Below are 26,789 nucleotides of genomic sequence, written 5' to 3'. Positions count from 1 at the left end.
ACGCTTCCTTTCCTCTCAAATATATTTGCTGAGAAACTTTTCTAAGGCCCAATCCCTTGTGTTTGAAGACAACGTTTTTTTAACTCTTTTGTGTGCTAAAATCCCATTGCTTCTCCTCACTCTTCATGAGGGGATACTTCATGTGGTTGGACGATGCCCATCAGCGGCTAGGAAGAATACAGTTAGAACCTAGCCTCCTTAAGATTCTCAGCCTGAGATTCTTAAGACCCAGAGAGCCTCCTTCCTATTCACAGTATCACAACATCAATTCCAACTTCACTGACTCTCTCGTTTGCATTTATCTGGCTACAATAAAGAGTTAATGCATCCTCTCAAGAAAACACACGTGAACTGTGCCCCCGCCCCCGCCCCCATCCCCAAAACTGGTTTGTTTTGTTCTGTTTCGTTTCTGGCTTTAATAAGGATATTGTTTTTGTTTCTTGCCAGAGAAACAGGCCAGCCAAGTGCATATCAACATTGCCCCTGCAGCTCCTCCTCCTGTGCAATAGTAAGCCCAGCCAATCTCACAGGTGCCTACAGGGGAGACAAAAGACACAAACAGAGACAAGTGTTATTGCAAGTGTGGTCTTCTTTTTCTCACTCTCCCCACCACCACCATCACTGGAATAATAGCAGTATTTTGATGCCGTATTTAACCCAAAACCCACTTATTTATCACTGGGTGCCAGGTGGGCGTGGCCGCAGTGGTCATGGCAGAGTAGGTGGGCAGGGCCAGGGCGGCGGGGGCCAATCCCTCACCATCTCGGGCATGGCATGTGTGCCCACAGAGAGGGCTCTGAGTGCCGCCTCTGGCACGCGTGCCATAGGTTCGCCACCACTGGCCTAGGGGTTTGGAAGGTTGTATAAAAATAGGCACTCATTCGAGTTTTTAGGGATTAAAAACTCCTTTTATATTCAAAAACTGTGCCCAGATATCTGCCCATAAACCTAGTTTAGTTTGCTGAATTCATTACTTAATCTGGACTGATGTAAGCTTCCTCTAAAGGCAATAAGGCAAATGACACAGGGAGAACCTGAACAATTTTCATTCCCGTACTTGGACATAAATGCCTATGGGATGGGAGGGTACAGTTGCTTGTGTTGGCCACTAGTGAGATTTCCAAAGGCACCTGGTTCCTTATTCAGACTAGGCCAGGGGTAGGCAACCTTGGCTCTTTTATGACTCGTGGACTTCCACTCCCAGAATTCCTGAGCCAGCATGGCTCAGCTTGGAAACCTCTCCCTTTCCCCTCAGCATGGCTGGCTCAGGAATTCTGGGAGTTGAAGTCCACGAGTCATAAAAGAGCCAAGGTTGCCTACCCCTGGACTAAGGCTAACCTTTGAAATGAATCATCAGACTGTTTTGCTCACTAATGCTGAGAAGAGCTGTTAAGTAGGTAGGAAAAATGTTCTTAAACTGGGCAAAGTGCAGGAAAGTGCCCAGCTTTGCAAAGGCAACAATAAAAGATGGAGAAGAGGAAGAAGCAATGAATACCGACCTAGATGTATGTGATGTTGAATTAAAGGATTTAGAGAAAGTGACGATGTTGTTGGTTTGAAATGGTGGTGTAGCCCAGACTCTCAGTAACGGCTTCTGAGAAATACATGCCCTACTAAACACATTTACATTAATAACATGTGTATTTAATCATCAATCTACTTCATTTCCTAGGAATATTTTAGTAATTTGGAGAAATAATTTTTCACTCCTGAATAGTTTTGACATTATAAAAATAGAAAAGCTGTCTTAGATTAGCAAATCTGAGGGTAATTAATTTTTTTCTTTCTTTCTAGTCTTCCTTTTAGGGGTAGGTGACTCAAGGTAATTTTCCTTTCAATGAATACTGCATATATCAATTTGTCAATGACTGGAAATTCTGGAGAATGGGAAATGCAGAAGAGATATAAATATTCAGATATATGAGAAAAATATTTGAAAAAGCCTACTTTAAATAATTGAAACCAGATGCTCTAGGTAACAGTCAAAGGTTTTTGAATTCAGGCACTAAGCCAGACAACTGCTATATACAGAATAAATTAGCCTTCATTGTTTTGTTTGTTTGTTAAATTTATATTCTGCCTTTCATTCGGGAAGCTGCCAGCAGCATGTGAAATGTGATTATCCATGGTTTTTAAAACCATAAAAGGAAGGCACCTAGGCAGACACACAAGCAAGGGACATTAGACTACATTTGACACTTATTTTTTCAGATCTCCATCATTTTGTACAGACTTAATGCTTCTTGGTTATTTATACAAAGTAACTGGGGCAAACCAGGATCATGTTCCAGATGACTTGCCATTCATCTAGAGTGCCCTGTCAGAAAGTCTGGGCAAATATATATGAATTGTACTTTCTGTTAAAGTAACCCCCAAGTGGGATTCAACATAGAGCAGTTATACTGGGCATATAGCATTAAATGAATTTTATTTCCTTATCTAGATTGCGCCTGGGTATACCTTCACGAATCAAGGACCATCTGAAAAAAGGGGGGGGGGAAACTTTTTCCTCTACTTCACTATGATTTGGGGGACCCAATCCTTTTTTATTTCTGTATGTAGCATCCCCACATTCAACTTAGGATGACCATTTCAACATGAGTTAAAGTTAACAGTCTAGAGGACTCACAGACTTAAGGTAGTAGAGCAGGCAGAAATTAGGGAAGAAAATATACTTAAGGATGCAGTTCGCACTATGGTCTAAACCATAATGGGTTTTTTAAAATTATATACACAAGAATATGAAATCACAGTTGCCAGCTCTGTAGCTGGTGTTGACCTTCATATGCAATGAATTTTTCCCCAAGGACTTAGGATGAGTCAGCAGACTATATGTGCAGATCCACGCTGTGTGGCCTCTTGTAATCAAAAGATGGAAATTTTGTCCACTTATATTATTATTATTATTGCTTTACAATTTAAGCAAACCCAATAATTGCAGTTTATAGATGATTTATATCTTAGCATGTTATGCAAACACAGCCAAGACCAAACCACAGTTAAACTAGCATGTAGGCATAAGCCTCTGAAGTGGCTTTACTTTAGTCATAGGTATAGATTTTGGCTGGGCAGCTGTTCCATTTCTTTAAAAAACATGAAGAGTCTTTCTTAACGTCTTTCATTCTTAACTCTGTGTTTTTCTCTTTCTGGTTTTGTTTTGTGAACGCTCTGAGCATTTGTGAATCCATTTCACTTAAGGCCATTTTCCATAGGACTAGGATTACTCACCTAGTTCAAACTGGTCGGAAAGATCGCCACAGGCTTGTCTGACTTCTTCACTTTCCCAGCCCAGAGGATAGAGAGCACACCCAGAACCAATCAACAAACCTACAGGTGAAAGAAAGCAACACATTTTTAGCTGGACTATAGTCAATGAATGGCATGAATGAAGGTTGTGGTGGACCTCATATTCTCCCTGTCTCTGTGTCCACAGTTGGTGGACCCTTGAGAAAAGAGTGGATTACTGAGTGCTCTAACTTTTTCTCTACTAAACAAAGAAAAGTTCAAATATAACGTTCATCTTTGGACTTACAGAAAGATTAAAGTATTTGAGTTAACAATATCATGTGCTATATTGATAGCAATGGGGGGAAGGGAGAAAAATTATATCAGACCAAATTGCTGCTCTATCTTAAGAGCAGGGGTGTCAAACTCAATTTCATTGAGGGCCGCATCAGCATTGCGGTTGCCCTCAGGGGGCCGGGTGGGTGTGGCCAGGGTGGGTGCGGCCTATTGGGTGGGTGTGGATGGAGTGGGTGTGGCCTACTGGGTGGGCGTGGTCAGCTCTACATCATTCGCGTCAAGGGTGCATGCACCCAGGGAGTGGGGCCGATGCGGCAGGAGCTGGTTCCTCGCTGTTTCTAGACAGCCTTGTGGAGCTAAGACTGAATGTGTTTCAGCATAGATGGCCACCACAAAATTGTACATTGGCTCCCGGCAGGCCTGGGCCAGGGCCAAGACAACGGGGGCCGTTCCCTCACTGTTTCCAGGATGGCTTCGCGGGCCACATGAAACCACTTCACGGGCCGCATCCGGCCCCCGGGCCTTGTGTTTGACATGTCTGCTTAAGAGTTTCCATCACGTTTAATTCATCTCAAGGTGATATTATGGGTACATCTATGTAAGTCCAGCTTGCAGCTCCCATCAAATATGACCCAGTTTCTATCTTGCTTAGCTTCTCAGGCTAGACAGGGTCAACCAAGTATTGCTATCTGCTGAGGCTGCTCTGATTCCTTGCCCACAAAAGATTAATGCAAATGTTGAAAAGGAGAACATGTCAACAATCCAAGTGAAGACGTTATCCTATCAACTGTATATAATTATTATTTTTGCTATTCAACCTTCCCAGCACCTATGCATGCATTTATGATTCTTGGTATCTTTGATTAATTCTTCAGAGGTGTTTGCACCTAAGAATACATGTACATGTGTCTTTAAAAAGTATTCCCCCCCCCACACACAATAAAGGCAGAACTTAATAAAAACAGAACTCCCACACAATCTAAATCTAAGTGTATTCGGTGCTTTAATTTATGCTCTTGGAAGCAATTCCTTAGGCACCGCCATCAGTAAACAGCAATGTATTTAACATCAAATCAATAAATCTATTCAGACAGGTTATCACTGGTCATTCCTTTCAAGTGTTTTGTGGGAGGAGGAGGAAGAAGAAGAGGGCTCCTGGCCATCAGTATTTCTTTCTTTCTTCTTACATTTAAACACAAACTGCTGAAATCTGTAATGGCACCATCATTCTGTAACCAGGCACTGTTCCAGACAGCTACATATATGGCTAGAGATTGCTGTGTAGTCTCTCTGCTTGGGTGAGTGGGATGGGAGAACAATGGCTCATTTGAGCCTAGAGGCTACGTGGATGGGATGAGGCAAGCCTCTGGGGTAGTAGACTGCTCACATAAGCAAAAGAAATGAAGCTGGACATTTTTTTAATAAGATGTGAACTTGACTAGAAACTGAATGGCAAAATTCAAATCATACGCATCCATAAGATTTAATCTACTGATGAGTTGTGGAATTAGAGACCAGGAGACTCAACAAGAGTTCCTCAAATGAAAAAAAAAAACACCATCTGCTTCTGAGCCCTTTGGGACTCAGGATGGAAGTTTTCCAATCTGAACTGCCCTGCAGCTGAACCGGAAGAGAACGGGATACACAGAAGAAGTCAGAGGAATACAGCAGCTCGTGCCAATGTGAAAACAAAAAAGGACAGGTAGTCCTTGACTTACAGCCATCATTTAGTGACCCTTTGAAGTTACAATGGCACTGGAAAAGGTGACTTGTGACTGTTTTTCACACTTATGACTGTTCCAGCATCCCCGTGGACGCGTGATCAAAATTCGGACGCTTGGCAACTGGTTCACATTTATGATGGTTGCAGGCTCCCCGGGGTCATGTGATCACCTTTTGCAACCTTCTGACAAGCAAAGTCAATTGGGAAAGCCAGATTTGCTTAACAACCAGGTTACTAATATAACAACTGAGTGATTCACTTAACAACTGTGGCAAGGAAGGTTGCAAAATGGGGCAAAATTCAGTAACAAACTTGCTTGCTTAGCAATGGAAATTTTGGGCTCAACTGTAGTCATCAATGGAGGATTACAAGTAAAAGCAAATGTTTCCCCTGTCCAGCTGAGTCCAACTCTAAGGGGCAGTGCTGATCTCCATTTCCTAGCCAAGGGAGCCAGTGTTGTCCAAAGACTGGTCATGTGGCTGGGATGAATACGTTGGGTTGGTGCAAATGACATGTGTACAAGTTTGTAGGTTCATATGTTGGATTTTTTTCCCCCCCACTTAGCATATTCTGGTTTTACCATAGGAACGTTTTTGCAGACAAAACAGAATTCGGCATCTCTATTAATAGGGCAGTCAGCCCAAGAACACAGGAACTTCTGTGAAGGGTGAGGCATTGTAAATCCTGGATGTGATTAAAAATGAAGCTGGGCAGCTTTAGAATCAACTATCTAGTGTGGGTATCAGTGTGGGTATCAAAAATTGGTTGAATGTCTTGCTAACTTCTTTGTACATTTCCTTAGCAAAACATCGGAAATCTCACTGATAGTGGATAAGGCAGCTTCTTTATCTGGTAAAGGACAGTGACAGTGTAACTTTCATTAATACAGGTCAGTTGCCAAGTGTCCGAATTTTGATCACATGACCATGGAGATGCTATCACTCATAAGTGTGAAAACCGGTCATAAATCACTTCTGTCAGTGCCATTGTAAGTTCAAATGGTCATTAAACAAATGGTATAAGTTCTACTACCTGTAGAAAATCTCACTTTGGCAGTACACTTACTTTAAATTATTTGTAAATGTTTAGGAATGCAGAAGAGCGGTGGGGTAGCCTAGAGGTGGAGCTCTCGCCTCACAATCAGGGGGCTGTGGGTTTGATCCTAGGTGGTGGCAGAGATTTCTCTCTCTGGGCACAATGAGTAATTGTCTGCTGCAAACTCCACGTAGGTGTCAGGAAGGGCATCTGGCCAGCAAACGCTGAGCTCCATTCAGTCGCTCTGATGCCATCTCGATGTAAAGGATTACACCAGGGGTCAGTGGACTGGTACCGGGCCGTGACATGCCAGAAACTGGGCTGTGCAAACAAATGAAGCCCCATCCACAGGATGCAGGCAGCATGTGAAACCATGCCCCTTCTGGTCCGCGGAAACACCTCTCTCCACAGAACCGGTCCCCGGTGCCAAAAAGGTTGGGGGCTGCTGGATTACAGGGGTATTAAAAGAAAAAAAATTAGGAGTGCAGAAAGTCATCTTCTATGGGTATGGGTCTGTGTAGTAATATGTAATCCATCTTCAAGCTCTAAATGAATGGATGAAGCAGCTGCCCCCAACGTGGAAAAACAAGTTAAAAAGAAGCTAAATTTTAACTGGTTATGGCAGAATTCTGGTTATTGCAGAATTCATGGCAGAAACCCCAAGATATTTCCTTACAAATCTTCTTTAGTAGTGTGGAATCATAATTAAAACAGTTAATAGTACAAAGAGAGACTTATATACAGGAAGAGCTATTTAGAAAATTGTTTTGTTTGTTCCCAGTATTTTCAGTTACAGCAAGAACATAAATAACTAAAAAGAACCATTTCTAAAGGTCAGACAACATATGGAGAACTTCATGAAAATTCAAACAAAGGAATAGCATGTAAATCACATGCAATTCCTGTTGAAATAAACTTCAAGAATGTAAAGAAATAACCACTGGCTAAGCTATCCCATACAATAAACAGCAATTTAATCTTGTTTACACAAATTAATGTCCAGTTTCAAGTTGAACGAATAAAGATTAAATTACAAAATAAACTTAGGGAAGAAGAATGAATGGGTGGGAAGGAAAATGAAGTCCGCCAGGAGAAGGGCGGGGTATAAATTTAATAAAACCTAAAACCTAAAACCTAAGTTACGAGAAAATCATGGCCAAATTAATACAATCCTCAAAAGGTTAACGAACAAAGGGCAACATATAAAGCAATATATGGATTTGGTGGAAGCCAAAACTGGTAGTTTGAAAGAATAGAAAGGAATGGAATAATATAGCAAATGGGGTAAGTATAAACTAGCTGTTTTACAGGTAGCCCTCGTTTAATGACAGTAATTGGGACTGGAAATTCTGTCGCTAAGCAATGTGGACATGAAGTGCAAATATCAGGTGACCACATCACTTAGTGATTGCAATCCCAGCAGTTCCTGTTCCCATTGTAAAGCAAGGATCACAGGTAGTTAAGCAAGGATCTCATCCGACTGAGGTTTGGGACTTCCTGCCAGCTTCCAACGAGCAGGGGCAATCAGGAAGCCAGTAAGAAATTGCAACTCGCAATCACGAAAGGCTTCTCTTAGGCAGCTTGCAGGCAGGTCAGCGGAAAGTGTAGGCAAGAGAAGGCAAGTGGTGCACCTGAGGCATGGAGGGGGGGGTTGCTGCTGCTGCAGCTTGGTGCAACTCGGCAGCTGCCTGCTCACCCAGGGGATCCTCTGGAGAAAAAGCATCAGGAGTCAGAGCAACGTACAGGTCCTGATGGCTTCCCCGTTGACTTTATTCGTGGGAAGCCAACGGAGAAGATTGCAAGACTGTGATCACTTGACTATATTGTCAGAAGTAAGTCTTCATCCTGGTTCATCCAAGCCGGGAATATTATCATTATTATTATTATTATTAAATAAGCAACATGGCGACTGCTTTGGGAAGATGGTTACAGTTTATTGCAGAAGCAGAAAGATGGTTCTTCAGGAAAGAGCAGAGGAGAGAAGAAGAGAGTGAGCACATGGCAGTAGCATTTTATACCCTCTCTAGCTTTTTGTTTGGAAGTCTTCCTGTTCCTGTGGCATGAACTTTGAGGCTATTTCCTGTGTCACGTATTCTGACCTGAGCCCAGGTGTGCCTCTCTGGTATTACTTGATGGTAATGGTTAGTCATATTATGTCCCAAAAGTCATCTGCTTTCCTGGGGATGGGGCTAATGACTCTTAAGAGGTTCTTTGTCTTCTTGAGTTCCTGGCTCCAACCTTCCTGATGGTCTTACATCTGCATTTCTATAGGGCTGGTTCCTGCTTGGGGCAAAGAGATGATGCCAGGTTTGGTTTTTGGTTTTAAAAATCCTTTTTGAGGAAAAATATCTTTCTGCCTTTTTAATATTTCCTTCTCTGGGGCTCTGACTTCCCACAATATCATGCTGCAAACGTTGTAAGAGAGAGCTGGTTGCCAAGTGGCTAAATAATGATCATAAGATTGTAAGGATGGTGCTACTTCCAGAACTTTTGAGGACCAGTCCGAAGTCTCCTCATTCAGCGTAGCATGACTTGAACGGACACTGAACAAGTGGTCGTAACCCAAGGACTACCTGCATTTCTTTTTCTTATGCATTTAAGATTTTTCAGCTTGTTATTTCTCCCTTTTTATACTTGGAAAAACATAGTTTGCCCCCAAAGGGAATAGTGTAATGATATACATACGTATAATCACACTATTCCCTTTTGGGGAATGATTAAAGTTGATGGGAAATGATTAAAAACCCTCAGCTGGCCAGCATGAAGTACTAGGGTGAGGGGATATACTAATTAAATTTGCTGATAGTGTCCTATTTTAAAGGATGGCATTGTTCAGCTAGTTTAGGAACAGGTGCACAGATATTATTAAGGATATAATTGATATTACAGTTCCACTGGAGCCTGAAGTGATATTAGTAAAGACTAAGACTAAAATCCTAGAGATAATGAATGTGCACATTGGACTATAAGACTGGTACTGGCTTTTGACTAATAGTGCATAGGAGCGCACCTGACTATCGAACATACTAGAATGAGTCAGCAATTCAATCTAATTTTTCATTTATTGATTGTAGCACAGTGCTTGATTGTGTACTGGTGCTTGATTGTATACTGGTAGAGAAAGAAGGTCGTAGTCTTATTTAAAATGTGAGGAAATAAGTGTTGGTGATCTTTGTTATCTGAAGACCACATTTTTATTGGAGATAGAATTGATACAATAAAGATATTTAAGAAATCTTCAAAGACATTTTCAAAACTGAGGTAGACCCAGAGATGACCCAAAGAATAGAATAGAATAGAATAGAATAGAATAGAATAGAATAGAATAGAATAGAATAGAATAGAATAGAACAGGATTTTATTGTCACTTTAAATATACACTAATCGGCATACATTAAAATGAAATTTCATTGGGTACAGCTCTCAAAGGGTCACCACATCCAAAATACACTACATAAATATGACAGGAGGTTTTTTTTGCATATACCCACATATATTCTATGACACAGAGAAACAACATAGTCTAGTTTGGATGTATCCATGTACATGGCGAGAAAAACGAATCTTGCGAGTTTCCCAGATGGATGGTATAGGGAACAAAGCAGTTACAGAATCTGGTAGTCCTGCTGGAAATACTTCGAAACCTCCTCCCAGAGGGGAGCAACAGACACAGTCTGTAAAGTGGATGTGTGGGGTCTCTAACAATGCTTTGAGCTCTAAGCACAAAGCGCTTATAAACAGTCTCCTGAATAATGGGAAGCGGGCTTCCTATAATCTTCTCGGCTGTCCTTACCACTCTCTCTTTCTTCTATCTGAGGCACTGCTACCGCCAAATCAAACAGCGATGCAGTTTGTTAAAACATTCTCAATTGTGCCTCTGTAAAAAGTGGCCAGGACAGAAGGAGAAAGATGTGCTCTCCTCATCCGATGCAGGAAATGCAGAAAATGCATTTCAATAAGATTCTATTGTATTAAGATTATGGTGTTTGTTATAATCATGAAACATAGGAATTGATATTCAGAAGATTTGGTCTGCATGCCACTGCATTGTTTTCATTATTTATAATGAAAAACTGTAATACTGTACATAAAACGGGAAATGGGAAATGCTGAATGGGAAAGAATGCAAGTCTATCTTTTGTGTTCTTGTGTTCCATGTGACAATGGAAGTACCAAGAATCATAACTTACATCATGATGTCCCATTGCACATTACATTATTTTGGCATCATCATGTCTAAGGTTGCCCATGTGTCATGTGTATCGACAAATTATACAGGCTCAAAAATTAGGGTATAAAATGAGTAGGGGTGTCTATACCTTCCTTTGGACTCAAATCCTGATGAAATGGAAGCAGTAGATATTATTTAACATCTACGCTCACATGCTCTCTCTTGAGGTGTTAGTAGAATTGTTTTAACATATGTTGTATAATCCTTTGAACAAACTTCTACCTGCCCACAACATTTACGACTACTATAAAGAGAGATATGTAGATCCTTTCCTAAGCTAGTAATACAAACACAGATATAGATGCACACACAAAAACACAGTCTTCTCTGTACAATTAGGAAAGATCTGTTTCTTGTTCTAGTCTTCCTTCTTAGGGCAGTTATTCACAAGCTGCTACATACTTGCTTGTGAAAGCTTCATCAATCACACAGGAAAGGAATGGAAAATACAAGTCACATTTTGCTATGACTAAAAAAGTATAATGCAAAAGGTCCTGAGAGAGTTCATAAATTGGACTGGATGCCCTGGAGGAAAATGTTGTTGTTCCCTTATATATGTATAGATTCCTTATGTGGAATAGCTTTCAAAATATATGCACGTGTTTCAGAATTAAATAATCTTGAGCTGATGTTAACGATATTTAGAACTGGAATCCTACTGTATTCAACTGTGCATGAAATGCATGCATGATTTGAGAACTATACTATAAATGTGTCTCTCACTCTTTGTTAGGCAGAACCAAAGCAGCAAGATATTGGTCTTTACCAAAAAGCCTAGGAATATACATAGTTGCAATGGATTTTCAAGGCAGAAGCTAATAAACTTATGCATTCTGCTTTCATCAGAATTCTAAAAGCAATTTTTCATAATTTTAATTGTATGCAAGGATTAATCGTATTCTGCTCTTTTTAGAAGTGTCTTCCCTTGACTTTTATGCAATTTTAATTGATGCAACCATATCATCACTGTAAAACTATTTTAACCCTTCAAAGTAGCCTAACCACACAGCTTAAGGCCATTTAAGCATCATGCGCCTTTTCAATTCCAATTTTTTTAAAATATCCAAAGTGAATTGTTTATCTCTCTTTTCTCATTGATCTTGCTAAAGATTTGCATGCAAACACTGCAAGCTAGCCTGTGAGACAGCCCTGTTTTCATTAGGCAAATTGCCCAGGGTTCATGAAAAATTTAGCTACAGCTGAACAGGAAAACATTGACTGTTGTTGATATAGCACACACAATATCTTTGGCAAGAATCCATGGCCTGGGGATAGAAGTGACCTAGCTATTATCTGATCTGCTGCTTAGATGCAGCTGCAAGAATGTAACTCTTTATTATTGAAACAATTATTTCTGAACAGTGGGGGTCCAAGAAAGCAGGAATTAATTTAGTAATATATATTCATAGATTGTGAGGGACACAAGCAACTGCATTTGAGGATAAAGGTTATGCCAGTAATTGCTGAATTGATTATTTTAAAGCTCCACTGACACCCAAGCTACCATTAAATTGAGCTTTATTTTTTGCGAAGCAATGTTAGGACTCTATTTAAAAAAACGCCTCTGTTGGCCCGCAGCCTAATGATTAAATATTGTGCAAAGAGCAATGCTTACTTCCCAAGTGACCGTTGTTCACAAAGAAGTTTTATAACCAAGTGTTCCCAACAAGACTTTTCAATCCACTAAATTAATAATAAAGGTTACACACCGCATTGCTCTTCTCAAGCTGCATCTAAAATAACTAATTAAACCCCTATCATTCTAACGAGAGGTGCACATTCCAAAAATAAGGAGCACAATCTGATAATGCAATTAAATGTTCAACCCAGACAATTATTTTAACAGGGGGAGGAAAGAAGGATGGTTTTAGCCCTTTTGAAATCCTGAAAAAAGTGGGCTCCTCTGGGAGGGTGTTTCACAAAGCCAAAGCCATCAAAACTCTGTTAGCTCTACTTGAAATTCTGTTTTGATCAGCCTTTCCTTGATCAACTATGTTGCAGCCTCCACAGGAGACCAGACAGGGAAAAGCTGATAGAGAATTGGAAGCAAGTTCATTTAACACAAGAAAGGAACTCACAAGAGCCTTATAGAGGACAATCTGACCCCTGACTCTGTGCCTGGAAACTGGATGGTCAGGGCAGTGACTGCCAAATATGGTCTTGCTTGTTTCTGCCAACCCCATTTCATCCGCACAAGTTGAAGCTTCTGACAATGCCTCACGGGCAGAACATACATACAGTTGATTGCATACATTCATCACAGACAGCAGACCGAATCAGTCCACTCATGTGCAACAGAAATGGGAAGCTTTCTGTTTTCGGTGGCTCGTTTTCTTGCTCCTGGACAATGGGAGTCTGTGTAAAATCCCAGCGTTCCCAAATATCAATGGTTTGCTTTAAAACTGCCATGTGGTTCTGGGTAGTGTACAGAACTGTAGGAATAAAGATTTGTTGTCACGAAAAATAACAAGAAGCTTGTGGCATCTTAAACACAGGCAGATCTACTGTGGGATATCCTTTGGGGTTGGGATATTCTTTCAATATTTTACGCCTAATCATCTGTCAGCGGTTTTAATATTGGGGAAACTGGAGCGTGTTTACAAAAAAGATTAGAATCTCAAATGAAGTTTATCTTCTGGAGATGTCACAGGTTTCACTGTTTTCTTGGCAGCAATATGGAAGTAATTTTGCCATTTCCTTCTTCCACAGTTTTTAACAGATCCTTAGTTTGATTTCCAATCTGCTTTATTAAAGAACTAACCAGGTCCCACCTCATTTAGTTTTTTGAGACTGCTCAAGTTCAGCTTGGTGCTGCAACTTAGCTGGGCACAGAAAGTCCAGTGAGCATTAATTTGAGATTAAAAATAGGCAATATCCACAAAATTACAAATGGAATATTTCATTTCTCAGGATGCTATTCCCTAACCTGGAGATGTCTGTCTATTCCAGGGGTAGGCAACCTTGGCTCTTTTATGACTCGTGGACTTCAACTCCCAGAATTCTTGAGTCAGCATGGCTGGTTCAGGAATTCTGGGTATTGAAGTCCAGAAGTCATAAAAGAGCCAAGGTTGCCTACCCCTGGTCTATTCAGTAAAGGAATTCCAGGGACTTTCATTAACAATCAGGACGTTAGAATTCTTCAAGTGACTTTTGCATATTTGAACACGTTCATGCTCCATGTAGAATATCTGAAGTAATCATTCCGAGTATCTTCCTACATGGAGAAAAGTGCTCTAAACAAGGGCTATGGTTATGCCCTGCATTGAACACTGGAAGTTTTCCCAAAGGGGAAAAAATGGGTAGATGGTAAATAGATTGATAGGGCTCACCTAGCAATTTCCCCAAAGCAGAAGTGGAAAAAACAACAACAGTGAAAACGACTTAAGTTGAGATCCTTCAGGCAGTATAGGAGTAATCTGTTGAGTTTGCTAGCAGTATCGGTCAGAAGTTTCCTATATCTGCATAAAGAGTTGCTTTAGGCTTTTTTTCATTTCAGCAACTTATTGGGGGTGGGGAGTTATTTTGTTGCTTTTGTTGCAAATAATTAGGAATTTTTTTTAAAAAAAAACCTTTTGTTACTCCAGGGTTCTTCCAGACAACTGTTTTAACATGCTGTCTTCCAGCCAGAAGATAACACAAAGTGCAAATTTGTTCTGTCCCCACAGCCAAATCATCTGTAAAAGCCCTTAACTTATAAGATTCTTTTATAATCTTTACTCGCACAATTCTTTCATGTTATCTTATATCTCGATTCAATATTCTAAGGAGTAAAATAAACAAGAGAGAAGACAATGGGCATTCATGCTTTGTTCCTTTTTGTATTTCACAAGACTTTGGTAGATCTCCATTATGTATAGATCTCTACAACTATATACTTTCTTTGAATTATGATTGATCTTATCCATTTTATGAAGTTCTTTCTAAAGTTCATACCTTCAAAAACCCAGTCCAAGGCCTTCTCTGCAACTAAGAAAATCAATGCTACTTTTTCGTTGTGTTGTTCCAAGTACTCCAAAATTTCTGATATTATTTTGTAACTGTCTTTTAAGTAAAAATACATATTGATCCTCATTGACCCAATACATTCTTGTAAAATTATTTTCAACCTATCAGCCAAAATTGTTCTAAACTTGTAGGTATTTTTCAATAATTATATTTATCTACATAGTTTCTTGTTAAAATAAAATCTTGTCCCTCTTTACCATTTATATTAATTCTATATTGGCTTCTTTCCAGCTCTCTGACATCCTTCCTCCCTGTAAACTAGAATTCACTGTATTTTGTAAAGGTCATAAAAGACATCTGCAAAGTATTTATAATAAGAATCTGGTAATCTGTCTAGCCCAATCATCTTTCCAGTTTTAATATTTTTTAAAGCTTCACAACCCTTCCCCCTGCCATGTAGTCAGATCCATTCATAAATTTATGTAAATTTTCTTTCTTAAAGTATTCATCTATTTTTTCCAGAGAAATATCTTGTCCTTTATGCAAATTGGAATAATATTGATAAAATGATTTTTTGCATAGCCACATTATCCACTAATGCAGTATCTCCCTCTTGTAGTTTCAGTATCTGCAACTTGTGCAGAGGTTAAGTCTTTTGCTAAACATTTTTAAATCTTTGAAGCCCCCTCTACTTCCCTCCTTTTTAATCCAATAAGAATGCTGATCCACCAAGTGGATTACTCTTATCTTGCCACTCAGAAACTCTCTCTTTAGCTGTAAATTGATTACATCCAGAAATGGTTATGAAAGTGGGACTTTGGCAAGCATTGTGTTCATATAGGGTGCATTACGACTGTGCTTAATTGACATTCCTTGTCTCCCAGCTGCTTGACTCATGAGTCAACCAAAAAACCTCAGTTCCTGCAGTCTCCTCACAAGGAACAACTGTTTGTAGTGGGTGATCTCACAACCTGTCCTTGTCCAGAAAGACTACACTGGCCAGAATTCACCTCCTGATTGTCAATCTCTGTCACAATGCTGTCTTCCATAAATCTTCAGCTGGAAGCTCAGAACATGCCAACGTATTATTGATGGCTCTTTTTCCCTGCCCCAATTTCCTAAAGCCTCTTCGCTAAAATCTGTCTCCTTCTAGGTTGCTTTCAAAAGAATTGGCAAGATTTGCCCATTTGGACTGGTTATCTAGAATTTGGAGTTTAGCCAACAAAAGAATATTGAACTTTAACGGCATTTTATTTGTTAGATTTATACAAAGCTACATCATGCGCGGGTGTCTACAGTATGTGTTTTAAATCCATCCATGGTTCACGATTACCTTAAGAAAAATATAATAAAAATTGGAATACACTAAGAAGTCATCTGTACCTCCTCGTTTTAAACATGAAGCTACCCAGGGAACTAATGAACTATGAAAGAGGGGTGAGCTGCCAACATTAGAAAAGAAGGGGGGGGGAAAGCATTTTTGCCTAGCAAGAACCTCCAAATTTGGCAACAATAAGAACTATGTCTCTGAACAAAATCTATCTAGTATTTCAGTTTTAAGGAAAGGAGGAAAGGGAGAGAAAATGACTGACTAAGTCCTAGAAGCCCAACTGAAGTCTAAGGCACAAATGTAAAAAAACATAAACGATTACCAGCTAACTTTCTGGATCATTTTCTGGCTACTCTAGTTAGTCCTCAACATACAACCACAATTGGGACTGGTATTTCCATCATAAGTCAGTGTGGTCACAAGGCCAGCCACCACCTGACCAGACCTGATTTTACAACCCTTTTTACCATAGTTGTTAAGCAAGTCCCCACGGTTTTTAAGCGAATCCAGTTTCCCCAATTAGCACTGCTTGTTGGAAACCAGCTAAGAAGGTTGCAGACCACAATCACGTAACTGCATGATGCTGAACCCGGTATTTAAATGCCAGCCAGTTGCCAAGTGTCCAAATTGCATCCTGTAATTGCAGGGGTGGTGTTGACAGTCCTAACTTCAAGGAGAGGTTGTAAATAATTTTTTTTATGAGGAGTAACTTTGAACTGTCATCCAACGAATGGCCCTAACTCAAGAGCTTCCTGTGTGCAGTACTCCAAGAAATGATTTTCTAGGTCTAGGATAACAAATTGTTGTTCGGCATTTATATCAAAGCCGTGCCTGCTGATGCGAGGAATATTCTCTGGAAGCACGAATGCCAAACACACGTCTGGCCCTTGCCTAAGCTGGCTGATATGATTACTGGAAAGGGAAGCAAGGGATTATTATGATCCCCTGCTATTTTTCTGCAATGAGAGGAAACTCTACTCCTGGCAGTTTGGAAACATGAATGATAGTCTGCAGATGTGGACTAATGACAGCCTGCGAGGGATTAATCTATCATTTTCCATTTCTTAGAACGTTAGACATATGACTAAATATTTTATCATCTCTCACATTTCATGGGAATGTGTTCACACATGACAAATACATGACTCTAGGTGGCTATATCAATCGAAATAATAAATACATAAATGGGAAAAGGAGCTTTCAGCCATGTGTGCAAAAGTGGGGACTGGAAAAAAAGTCCTTTGTCAGAAATGTTTTATGGCGCCCAGGGATGTTGCTAATAGATCACACATTCTCATGAAACATGGAAGGCGATAAAATCTTTAGCCTTATTTTTAACTCAATGCAATATTGAGCTGGTATGTATTTTTTCAGACACTTTGCATCTGTCGTTCACTATGTGAAAAGAGAAAAGGGCTAAAATGTTTGAAGAAAATTTCCCATAATAAAAACTAATGAAAGCTTAATCAGGTAGGAAACCTTTGCACTGTTCCTTCTACTGGAGCAATTGTTAGTTAAGCACTTGAGCAATCATTACAGCTGATTTGTTAAAGATATACCTGAAGTATACCTGGGAACTTGATTAAAGATATGTCAGTTCCCCACAATGGAAAGAGAAAGCACACAATGTTGACCAACGTTTCTATATGCCATACACAAGAATTGAACAGGAAACACTGAACTTCAGGAAGAAAAATAAAGCAAACAGCTCTCCAATTCATGTGCTTCCTTATGACCATAGTCCAATTGACATACCAAATATATTTCCTAGTAAGCGTTTCCTTGCTAAAAAAAAAAATCATTATAATCCCAAAGCAGAGATATAATGTAACAACATTACAAAAACTTAAATTCATTTTACAAGAAAGCGAGACCAACGGCAGCAGTGATAGCAACTAAAATCAGTACTATCAGCTACCTAAATTCAACAGAAAGCCTGCATGAGCAGATGACTTCAACCTGGTGCTAGAAAATGGATTTGCATCACGCTGTAATTGGTGCAGGGAGATATTTGTGGAAGGATTCCTGAAAGAGAACTTCTTTTGGATAACTGCACATAGAATTCTTGGCAAGCAGAACATCTTCAAAGGAATGTGCTACTAGATCACAATGGGCTGATTGGCAGGAAAACAGGTAGAACAAAATCGATCAGATATTTTGATCCCCGGTCATCCCTGGGCTCAGCAGTATTCTGGCAGCCTAAATGGATCCTTCATAAACATTTATACACCAAGTTTACAGAAGCTTATTTCCTTTGATAAGAGGAAGGTGATTGCACCGAGATGGCACTTAGTATTAAGGTGAGGAAGTGCACCTAATTTCAATTTAATGTTGCCTGATTTATCATTTTCAGATTGAACCATGTATGGATTGTAGGAGGATGGAAAGTTCCCTCCTATTTTTTTTTTCTTTTGTGCTAGTTTTTGTATCCATGCATTCCCTGGACAGAATCCAGAACCTGTAAATAAATTTGACATTCAATTACATACCAGTCCTACCTTCCCCCAAAGGTTTACCTTTTAGTCATTTCTGTTGGTGAAATTAGTTAGTATTGTGGCCCAGGAGATTTACATGGTACTCAAGTCACGATTTAAAAAGGAATCAGGAAAAAGGAAAATATTTTTAGTTGAGCTAAAAATATTTGTAAAATAACAACTGCAGGCTGTGCCTAAATTGCAGAACACCACAGAATAAATGAACTCACGTGTGAAATAATTCAGAGACTTCTACTCAACCTCACCAAGAACATATTTTAAGAGATTTGAGAAAACCAACTGAAATAATAACAGACAATATTACCTGAGCAACCCTGAGCAATATTGTTTAAATAATATACATTTCATAAACTTCATAAGTCTAAGTAATACACTTTCATTCCATATCAGTGTATGAAATGCAGGCTGAATATGTCAGGTAGCTTTTTACTTGAAAGGAAAAGTGTTAATTTGACATGATTTCTATTACTCACAAAATAAAATTAACCATATGCTTTATTCATGCTATTTCACCTCTGTCTCTCTGCAAGTCCAGGCAGGACTGGAGAGAAAAAAAAAGAAATTTTGAAAATACAGTCAATGTTCACATCACACACCCACTGTACACTGTAATTTGTGTAATTAATCTAAATGCTTAATTTATTTTGTAAATTGAATAATAAGCTAACTTACATGCTAGGTTTGCGCCAAAGACTATGCTAAACACGTGGTTGTCTGCCTTGTAACTCACAACATTGTGTGCAGACAGAATTTGCTGGCAACCTGTACTGGCAACACTAGGAAAGGTTTGATTCAGGGGAAGACATTTGATATTTTGCTATCTCCTGTCTTTTTCCATTTCTCCTATTATTTCATCGCTTATATGCCTGGTCTTTTTGTCTGTAAAGCCTGAGGAAAAGGTGTGGGTTACATTTGCAATCATGCACAATTCCCTTCCATAGTCACCATGCACTGATTTTTAATTGTTGTAAGATACATTGGGGAAAATATTGGCTCAAAAACTCCTGCAGAATCAAAATGTGATGAGCAAGAAAGAGAGACAAATATAGTATAACAGAGACAAACACTTCAAATGAATAACAAACAACGATCACCTCAGCAACAGAATTTAGGGCTGTGTGAGTTTCATTGCTTTGACACATTTTAATGAGCCATGGGGGAATTCCTAAGACAAACATCTAACCTTGCAGAAAAGAACTGGAGTTTGTTGCTTGTTTTATATATAATAAGCCTCAGGACTACTGTAGCTGACTGACTTATTTCCGCTGCTAGGGAACTTCCCAATGGATCAATTACACTTATATACCCCATTTTCTTTTATTATTTCAAAGCAAAGGACTCTGATCCCTGACACGTGGTACACAAATAATGTATCTGAAGTTGAAAAATTGATATCATTTCCCACCTAGTTCTCATAACAGAGGTCAGGTAAATACATCAAAAAGAAAATGGAAGTGAATGAGATTCTGGCATCTCTTCAAATCTGAAGGTGCAGGAACAAGTCTTTTAGAAATAGCTACAATCATATACATTTTCCAGACTTTTGGGTCTCATTCGGCTGCAGTCCTCCACTGTATTTTAGGCTGTACTTGAACATTATTGAGTTCTACTATTAGACACACTTGACTTAAAAGTAATGACAGATCAGACTAGGGAGGATAAAGCTGGGAGAGGGCAAAGAATTTGGAGAGAAGGAAAGACTAGGAATCGTAACTGAAGAGAAGGAGAGAAACCCAAAGGTGCTTTTTTTTCAAAAGGCAACTGGACTTTGTTTTTCCTTGAACATGTTTCACTTCTCATTCTGGAAGCTTTTGGAAGCGAAATGTCTTCAAGGAAAAACAAAGTCGGGTTGTCTTTTGAAAAAAGCACTTTTGGAACAACCATGATCTGGATGACTGAAAATCTCCATAGGCAGAAGGAGAGAAAGACGAACCAATTTAGAGACTGAGCAAATCAAGAACAGTCACACTTGCTAATGGATATAATAAAACTTCCAATATGTTCCTCCAAATTAATTATACCAAGTCATAAGAATTTCCCCAAACGAAAAACGATACAGTACTGGAATTTTCCTCAACTGAGCACAGAGAAAGTAACACCTTAAATAGGCTGTGGCATTAATTTCAAGAAGAGCAAATCACTAAGCATTTAAGAGGTTGGCACTGACCTTTCTAGCCTTAAATACCTTACAAAACTGACTGCGCAGTCATTATGGTTTTAGGGTTTTTTATTGTTGATCTTAATCCTTATTTTTATATTCTGTCTCGTTTGAAATGTTGTCAGCCACCTTGAACAGAGAAGCAGGTATACATCAAACCAATGTTTTTTTCTCTACATGAAATGACCTGCCAATCCATTCCATAAAAGATTTAAGAACAGCCAATGTAATAGTACTACAAAATACAGCATGTGGGGGAGAGACCATCCATTCGGATTGCTTTTAGCTGGCTATTCACTCTGTTATTAAATCTGTGAAATGTGCTACCTTTGGGATGGGCCATGCCTGGGCTACAAGCATAATTTGCTTTTTATTAAACACAGGGTTCCCAGGAATTGTGCCTCTGGCCCTTTCTTTGCATCCTGGCTCCAGTGGGGATCTTCCTTATGAAGTAATTTAGCAAGTGCTGCTCTTCATAGAGACTGGCCAGCAGGCTGGATAGTAGTAAGGACAAAATTTAATTCAGACTGAAAAAGGTTTACATATTAAAAAAGGGGAGCAAAGAGAAATGATGAATGAATGAATCATACATTACCATAAAATATCAGGGAAGCTACATGTTAATAAACTAAATCAATTTTTCTTTTTGTTAGGTTAGATTTTTCCTTAGAAACGTAACTTCCCTTCAGAGTCCTTCTGTACGAGGTTAAAAAAGGCATATTTTATTTCTCCACAGTTCACTTGTTGTGTGCCTTCTGCACAATTACATATCAAAATGTTCTGTATGTTCTCGGTGCTTTTTATCTTTGTTTCAGTGTCAAAACATGACTCAAAGTTTCAGCCTAAGTTTCCCCCTGGTCACTCTGCCCCCATGGAGCTGCAAGTCAAAAGCTGAGTACATCATACAAAAGGCCTTTTTTTTTAAAATCTTCAGCCCCAGCCATTGCCCTAAAGGAAGGGGGAAACCAGGGGTTAAGCGTCATCCGTTTGAGTTGCTGTCCAAGTTGGGCCTATTGATTGGAGCTTTCCAGCCCAGGGTTGCTAGGGGCGTAGTCTGTCCCTGTTGTTGCAACTAGAGGGAATAGTCTCTGTCTGGCTAGTAGTTATAGTTGCCATGTTTGCTATCCTTGTCACATTGTTAAGCTGCTGAATGAAGGATCCTAGGATACTAACTAATTTGCATGGGGCAACTTGTTCCTCTCCACCAACCATCTAAGCAAGACACAGAATAGCACTGTCCAGCTACTGTTATGAGAACAAGGCAACTGGGCAAGGGAGTGCCCAATTCAACATTCACAACCTCATTAAGTAACCAGAATTTGTAATCTGTTTTCTGGAATAGAAGTTATTCTTCAATGTGTCAACTAAACAGGACAGCAGAGCTCTTAATGTTAATCATATAACTGATAAGATAATAAAAGAGATTTGAATTACACCAATTCACAGTGAAGCATACAAAGCATTTAATGCTTTGTATGCTTTCTTTGATTTTCACTGTCTTAACATATATTCCTAGTGCTTTTCACTGACACACACACACACACACACACAAAAAATCAAGTTGCTAAATTGGCACTATATACTATACAGATAAGTGCAAAGAACTACCGTTGCAATTCTTTTGACTACATCAAAACTTTTCACTGTAGCTACTGAAAGACATGTACTGCAAGACAAATGCAAATTGTTAGAGTAAGATTTTTCATTAATAAGAAGGATGAAATTTGATAAAAACAGCCACAAAATGAAACTCTTGTACAGAGAATTATCAAACGTTATACCGGTAGTAGAAAATGAGGGCAAAATTAATTTCAAAAGCAGGCAGGTATTACTGCGTAAACATCCAATTTCTTTGTTAGTAGAGTTTTCTGAAAGACTTCACATTAGAATCTTTTGAAGGAAGTTTTCCAGTACCCTCAGTCAATGGAAAAATGTATATTACCAGGTTCATTTTTATTTAAACAAAGCTAATTATGAATATTATGTAAATTTCTCAAAAGTCTTTCCACTAATAGCTGAAATAAATAATTTATTTGGCAGAAAGAGAGAAAACTGGGAGAGAGATGAATATGTTATGTTTAGATTAAAACCTTTCTTTGGGAATTATTTTATTACAGTGCTTATAATTATTTTAAACATAGTTAACTGAGTACATTTTCCCTAATTAAGAAAAATAAGTGATACTTGCTACACATTTCAGCATTAATTTTAGCATGTGTGAAATTTGTACCTAATTTTATCTCCTTCCATAAGAGTCATTTGGAAGAGTTAATTAGAATTTAATTAGAACTGTCCAACTGAATTTACACCAAGTTTGTGTTAGTTTATTATTAATTTATTTTACCACGCAATACACTTTGACAAGTATGCTTGTAAAGTAAAAGAAGAAATCCCAAAAAATTAGGTGAGTGGAATATTTTCTATTGACAGTGGAGTTCATCCTATATCTTCATACTTTTTTAACCAGTTTGGATGGATGTGGCTTTAAAGAGAAATTGCAGAGGTAACCACTAGTATTAACTTATGCAATAGTGGCGAATATCTGTAGCTCGGCTATAGGATGAGGGTGAAGGTTCGTTCTCCAAGCTTGTGGATTGGTTTCTGAATGTTTTGTTACCAGGCTGGGTAACATCTTCAGCAGAGTTTAGGTCCGTGGTGGCGAACCTATGGCACACATGCCACAGGTGGCACGCAGAGCCCTCTCTGTGGGCACGCGCATCATCGCCCCAGTCCTAGGCCTTCAGCTGGGTTTTATAAAATCTTTCCGCTTTAGGCCTCCGCCGCCGTGTGCAAAAAAAAAAAAAAGATTCAATCAATCAATTTCAACTTCTCATGGGAGAAAAAAAAGATCTCACAAAGTTAGAACTGATTGATTGAACTTTTCAGTCCCACCCAGTCTGCTGTTACCACCGCAGCCACACCCACCCAATTGGTCACACCCATCCTTTAGCCACGCCCACCCAGCACCCGATGATACATAAGTGGGGTTTGGGTTGCAGTTTGGGCACTCGGTCTCTAAAAGGTTCGCCATCACTGGTTTAGGGGATGATGGTGTTATTCTGATTATAAGGGCTTCAGGTGTGGTGGTGTCACGTGAGGGTCTGTGATGGGTCTTGTGATAGGTCAGGTGTGAGTCATCAGTGAGTTTGGTGATGGGGAGGTTACATCCGGTCAGGGTCATTGGGAGGTGAATTGCTGGTGGCAGGGGGGGCTTGCATAAATTGGTTGAGGGTCATTGCTATCTCTGGTTGACTATGTGGTTGATTTGGATTCTGAGGGGTTCGTAGGCTAGTTGTAGGTCAGTGTGTCTGTTGATGGAACTGCTTAAGGAGTGCCAGGCTTCGATGACCTCACGAGCATGGCGGCTGATAGCATGACCGATGATTTTTATGTTGCTCCAATCGAACTGGTGCTGTTGGTGTCGGTGTATAGAGATTAAGGATTTGGGATCGTGGCCTTTGACTGCCAGCCAGTGTTTGTGGATCCTGGTTTTTAATTTATACCATCAGAATAGAAATTTGATATACTCCATGAGCTCTGCATTGCAACATCGGGGGTTTTTTTCAGAATGCTTAGAAGGGAGGAGATAAGACCATTATCAGCAAGCCATTTCCATTCCTACCACCATCACCTCACTGTCAGAAAACAAAGTTCCCATAAGCTCATCTCAGCAGGGGGCAGCACTTGGCCAAAGGTATCCAGATCTGGAAGCCAAGCAAGCTTAAACCATCATCAGTGCTATGATGACACATCACCAGGGTATTCCAAGGCTGGAGGCAAAATTGGGGAAGTCAAAAAAATATGCCAGAGAAGGTAATGGAAAATCACTTCTACGCTGTTGACCAGAAAACTGCACGGATGTGTCTGTAATAGCCAGAAGTTTGGCTCAGCTCAAGGGAGGCTTTGCGTTACCTCCTCGCAAAATGTCATAAAATCTGACTTCTTACGTAATTCTTTTTTTCTCCCCCTTCACAGCTGCAGAAGATAGAATTGAAAACAGCTGCAAATATACGCACACAAAGAAAGAGGGAGTCCAGCCACAGACACACACAAAGGAAAAATCTGAATTAAAACCATATGCCAGAAACAATAAACTAGAGGAAACTATTTCCGAGACTTGAGCAGACTTTGGGGAAGGGAGAATAACTTTCAAAATATGATCCGAGCGCCAATCTAAAATCTATTTTCTAATAAGTTATGTTTCCCATTTTAATATAAACAGCTGAGGGGATGTTCCAAGAAATACAGTGGTCTTTCTGTTCGGTATAAATGGTTAGAATTGTGGTGTATTGTGTTCTCACCGAAACAATAAGGCTTCCTTCAGGCAAACATGAGTCAAGTACTCTTTCCCTGCAAGTAATGGGTGGAAAATCTCACTACTTCAGGGACAAGAGATTAGAGTGAACTCTGAAACAATTCTTTCCCCACAGGAAAATGACAATACTGTGATAAAAGGGTTCAGCATTCGAAATTCCATTCACTGTCTTTTTTTTTCCTTTATAAATACACCCCTCCCATTTTGTAGAGGCTGGCCTTAGCAGAAAAATGAATATAAGAAAGAATTTGATTCAGCAAGAACAATGGAGGCACTGTGTCTGTGCTGGCGGGCATTGGTTCCAAGGTCAGGAGTTTGCAGGTACTTACCCCCCAAGAACTGGATGCCTCCAGCCACCCTGCCCACCGTCCTGGAGATCAGCTCATATACGCAGCATCCCATAAGTGCAGTGAGGGCCACTAGGAGGAGGAGGCCACAGCCCAAACCGGTCACCACTGTGCAGATCTGCCATTCCACACTCGGAATGGCCTGGAAGGATGCGTAACGTCCACACTGCTCCACCATTACTGTAATCTGGCGGCTCTCGTCTCGAACAGGATAGGAACATCTCCGGAAAGTGCCAAAAGAGACTGGTTTCTCCAGCTGAGAACCCAGCAGCCAATAAGGCATGAAGAAACCCACACAGGAGGCTCCAGCACAAAGGAAGGAAAGCAAGGCCCAGATCACTCCGGTACAAGTCAGGCTAGAGGCCATTTTCCCAGTCATGATGACCCAGAGGAACTTGGAACAAAATCCGCCACCTGATATACTAGTTTTGCAGATCTGTGGGTATTTCCTCAGTCACAGGAACCTTGGAGTCCAAGGAAATCTTCCATAAGCGCTGTCAAACTCACTTCTTTTATCCTTAAGATTCCTGGTATGGCAGAGATGGAACTTCTTCTTGTTACTTCTTCATCCCCAGTGGAAGCTGTAATTGTAACGAGAAGCATTAAGGAAGGGAGCAAGATGAGGTAAATAATCATGAGTTCTTTCAACATGGGGAAGGCGGGCAAGAAAAGCAGCGATGAAAATGAAGTTTCGCTATGAAGCTAAGCTGGGGCGGGGCGGCAATGTAAGAAATACAGGATGGAAACTGCAACAAGCAAGAATAGCTTGTTCCAATCCAATAACCCTCTAATGAAGATGATCAGAATGACAGGATGGATGAGTCTTGCCAGGAGTTGGGCTGGGGGAAGCTGCAGGAAGATTACCAGGTCCAGCTCTGGATACTGCTCTTGTGGCTTTCAGTGTCAAGTAGAAATGAACCCATGAATCACAAAGCCCCACTTTTTAGTTTGCTAAGGAAACAGGTCAGCCCCCTCTCATTTTCCTACCACATCTGGTTGTCAGCTGGCAAACAAACAAAAAAAAGTGCTCTCTTGTCCTTTTGACATGGGGAAGCGAGCAGTGGAAGCTTTATGGAGCCTGGAAATACCACCCAACAAGCCCTATGGTCACGTCACAGAAGTCAGCAGGGCAGCCCCACGTCTGCCTTGCCTTCTGACTGAGACAGCAGAGAACTACTAAAAAATCTGGGTGACTGTTGAGGGCAGCAAGTGGATACTAAAAGCTCTCGCTGCTGCTATTTAGTGGTCATCCATATTATTGCAGCCCAGTTTAGCCTTGCAATCTCAATCTTCAGTTGCATGGAAAACAGTGCCCAATAACACAGTGCCAGTGACAATCCCTGGAATTTCTACTGGAATTTCTACGGAATCCTTTAGAACAGGAAAAACTGGAGGTAGGAGAAATAAGATAACCACCGTACCGAAACATTTTGCCTCCTGTTCTTTTTCCTTGAGGGGGAGGCACAAACTGAGCTTCAAAGATCAGGAAGACAATAGAACAAAAACCCAAATGGTCTTGACGCCTTTAAAAGAGGCTGACTGGTATGACTGGTTGGAGAGTAGAAATAAGAGAGAATAAATGTGGAAAGGTTAAAAGTGGGAAATGTGTGCATAATAATGTATGAAGGAAGAAAAATGCAAATAAGAAATAATGGGGCAACAAGGACAAATATTCTAAAGAAGAATAA

At 39.9% G+C, this 26,789-nt stretch overlaps 1 protein-coding gene across 1 annotated transcript; it reads right to left on the bottom strand.

Annotated features, from left to right (window-relative positions):
• Window positions 1-415: 415 nt before the first annotated feature.
• On the bottom strand, window positions 416-25,659 carry LHFPL6 (LHFPL tetraspan subfamily member 6). The gene is made up of 3 exons (XM_015818700.1): window positions 25,084-25,659; window positions 3,229-3,327; window positions 416-534 (listed from the first exon to the last, which is right to left on the bottom strand). The coding sequence occupies exons 1-3, from the start codon at window positions 25,478-25,480 to the stop codon at window positions 416-418; spliced, it is 615 nt and encodes a 204-aa protein (XP_015674186.1). The 5' UTR covers window positions 25,481-25,659.
• Between the last annotated feature and the right edge of the window lie 1,130 nt (window positions 25,660-26,789).

Source organism: Protobothrops mucrosquamatus, unplaced genomic scaffold (genome assembly GCF_001527695.2).
Source record: "Protobothrops mucrosquamatus isolate PMUCROS unplaced genomic scaffold, P.Mucros_1.0 scaffold778, whole genome shotgun sequence".
NCBI lineage: Eukaryota > Metazoa > Chordata > Lepidosauria > Squamata > Viperidae > Protobothrops > Protobothrops mucrosquamatus.
This window is presented reverse-complemented; position numbering and strand designations above follow the sequence as displayed.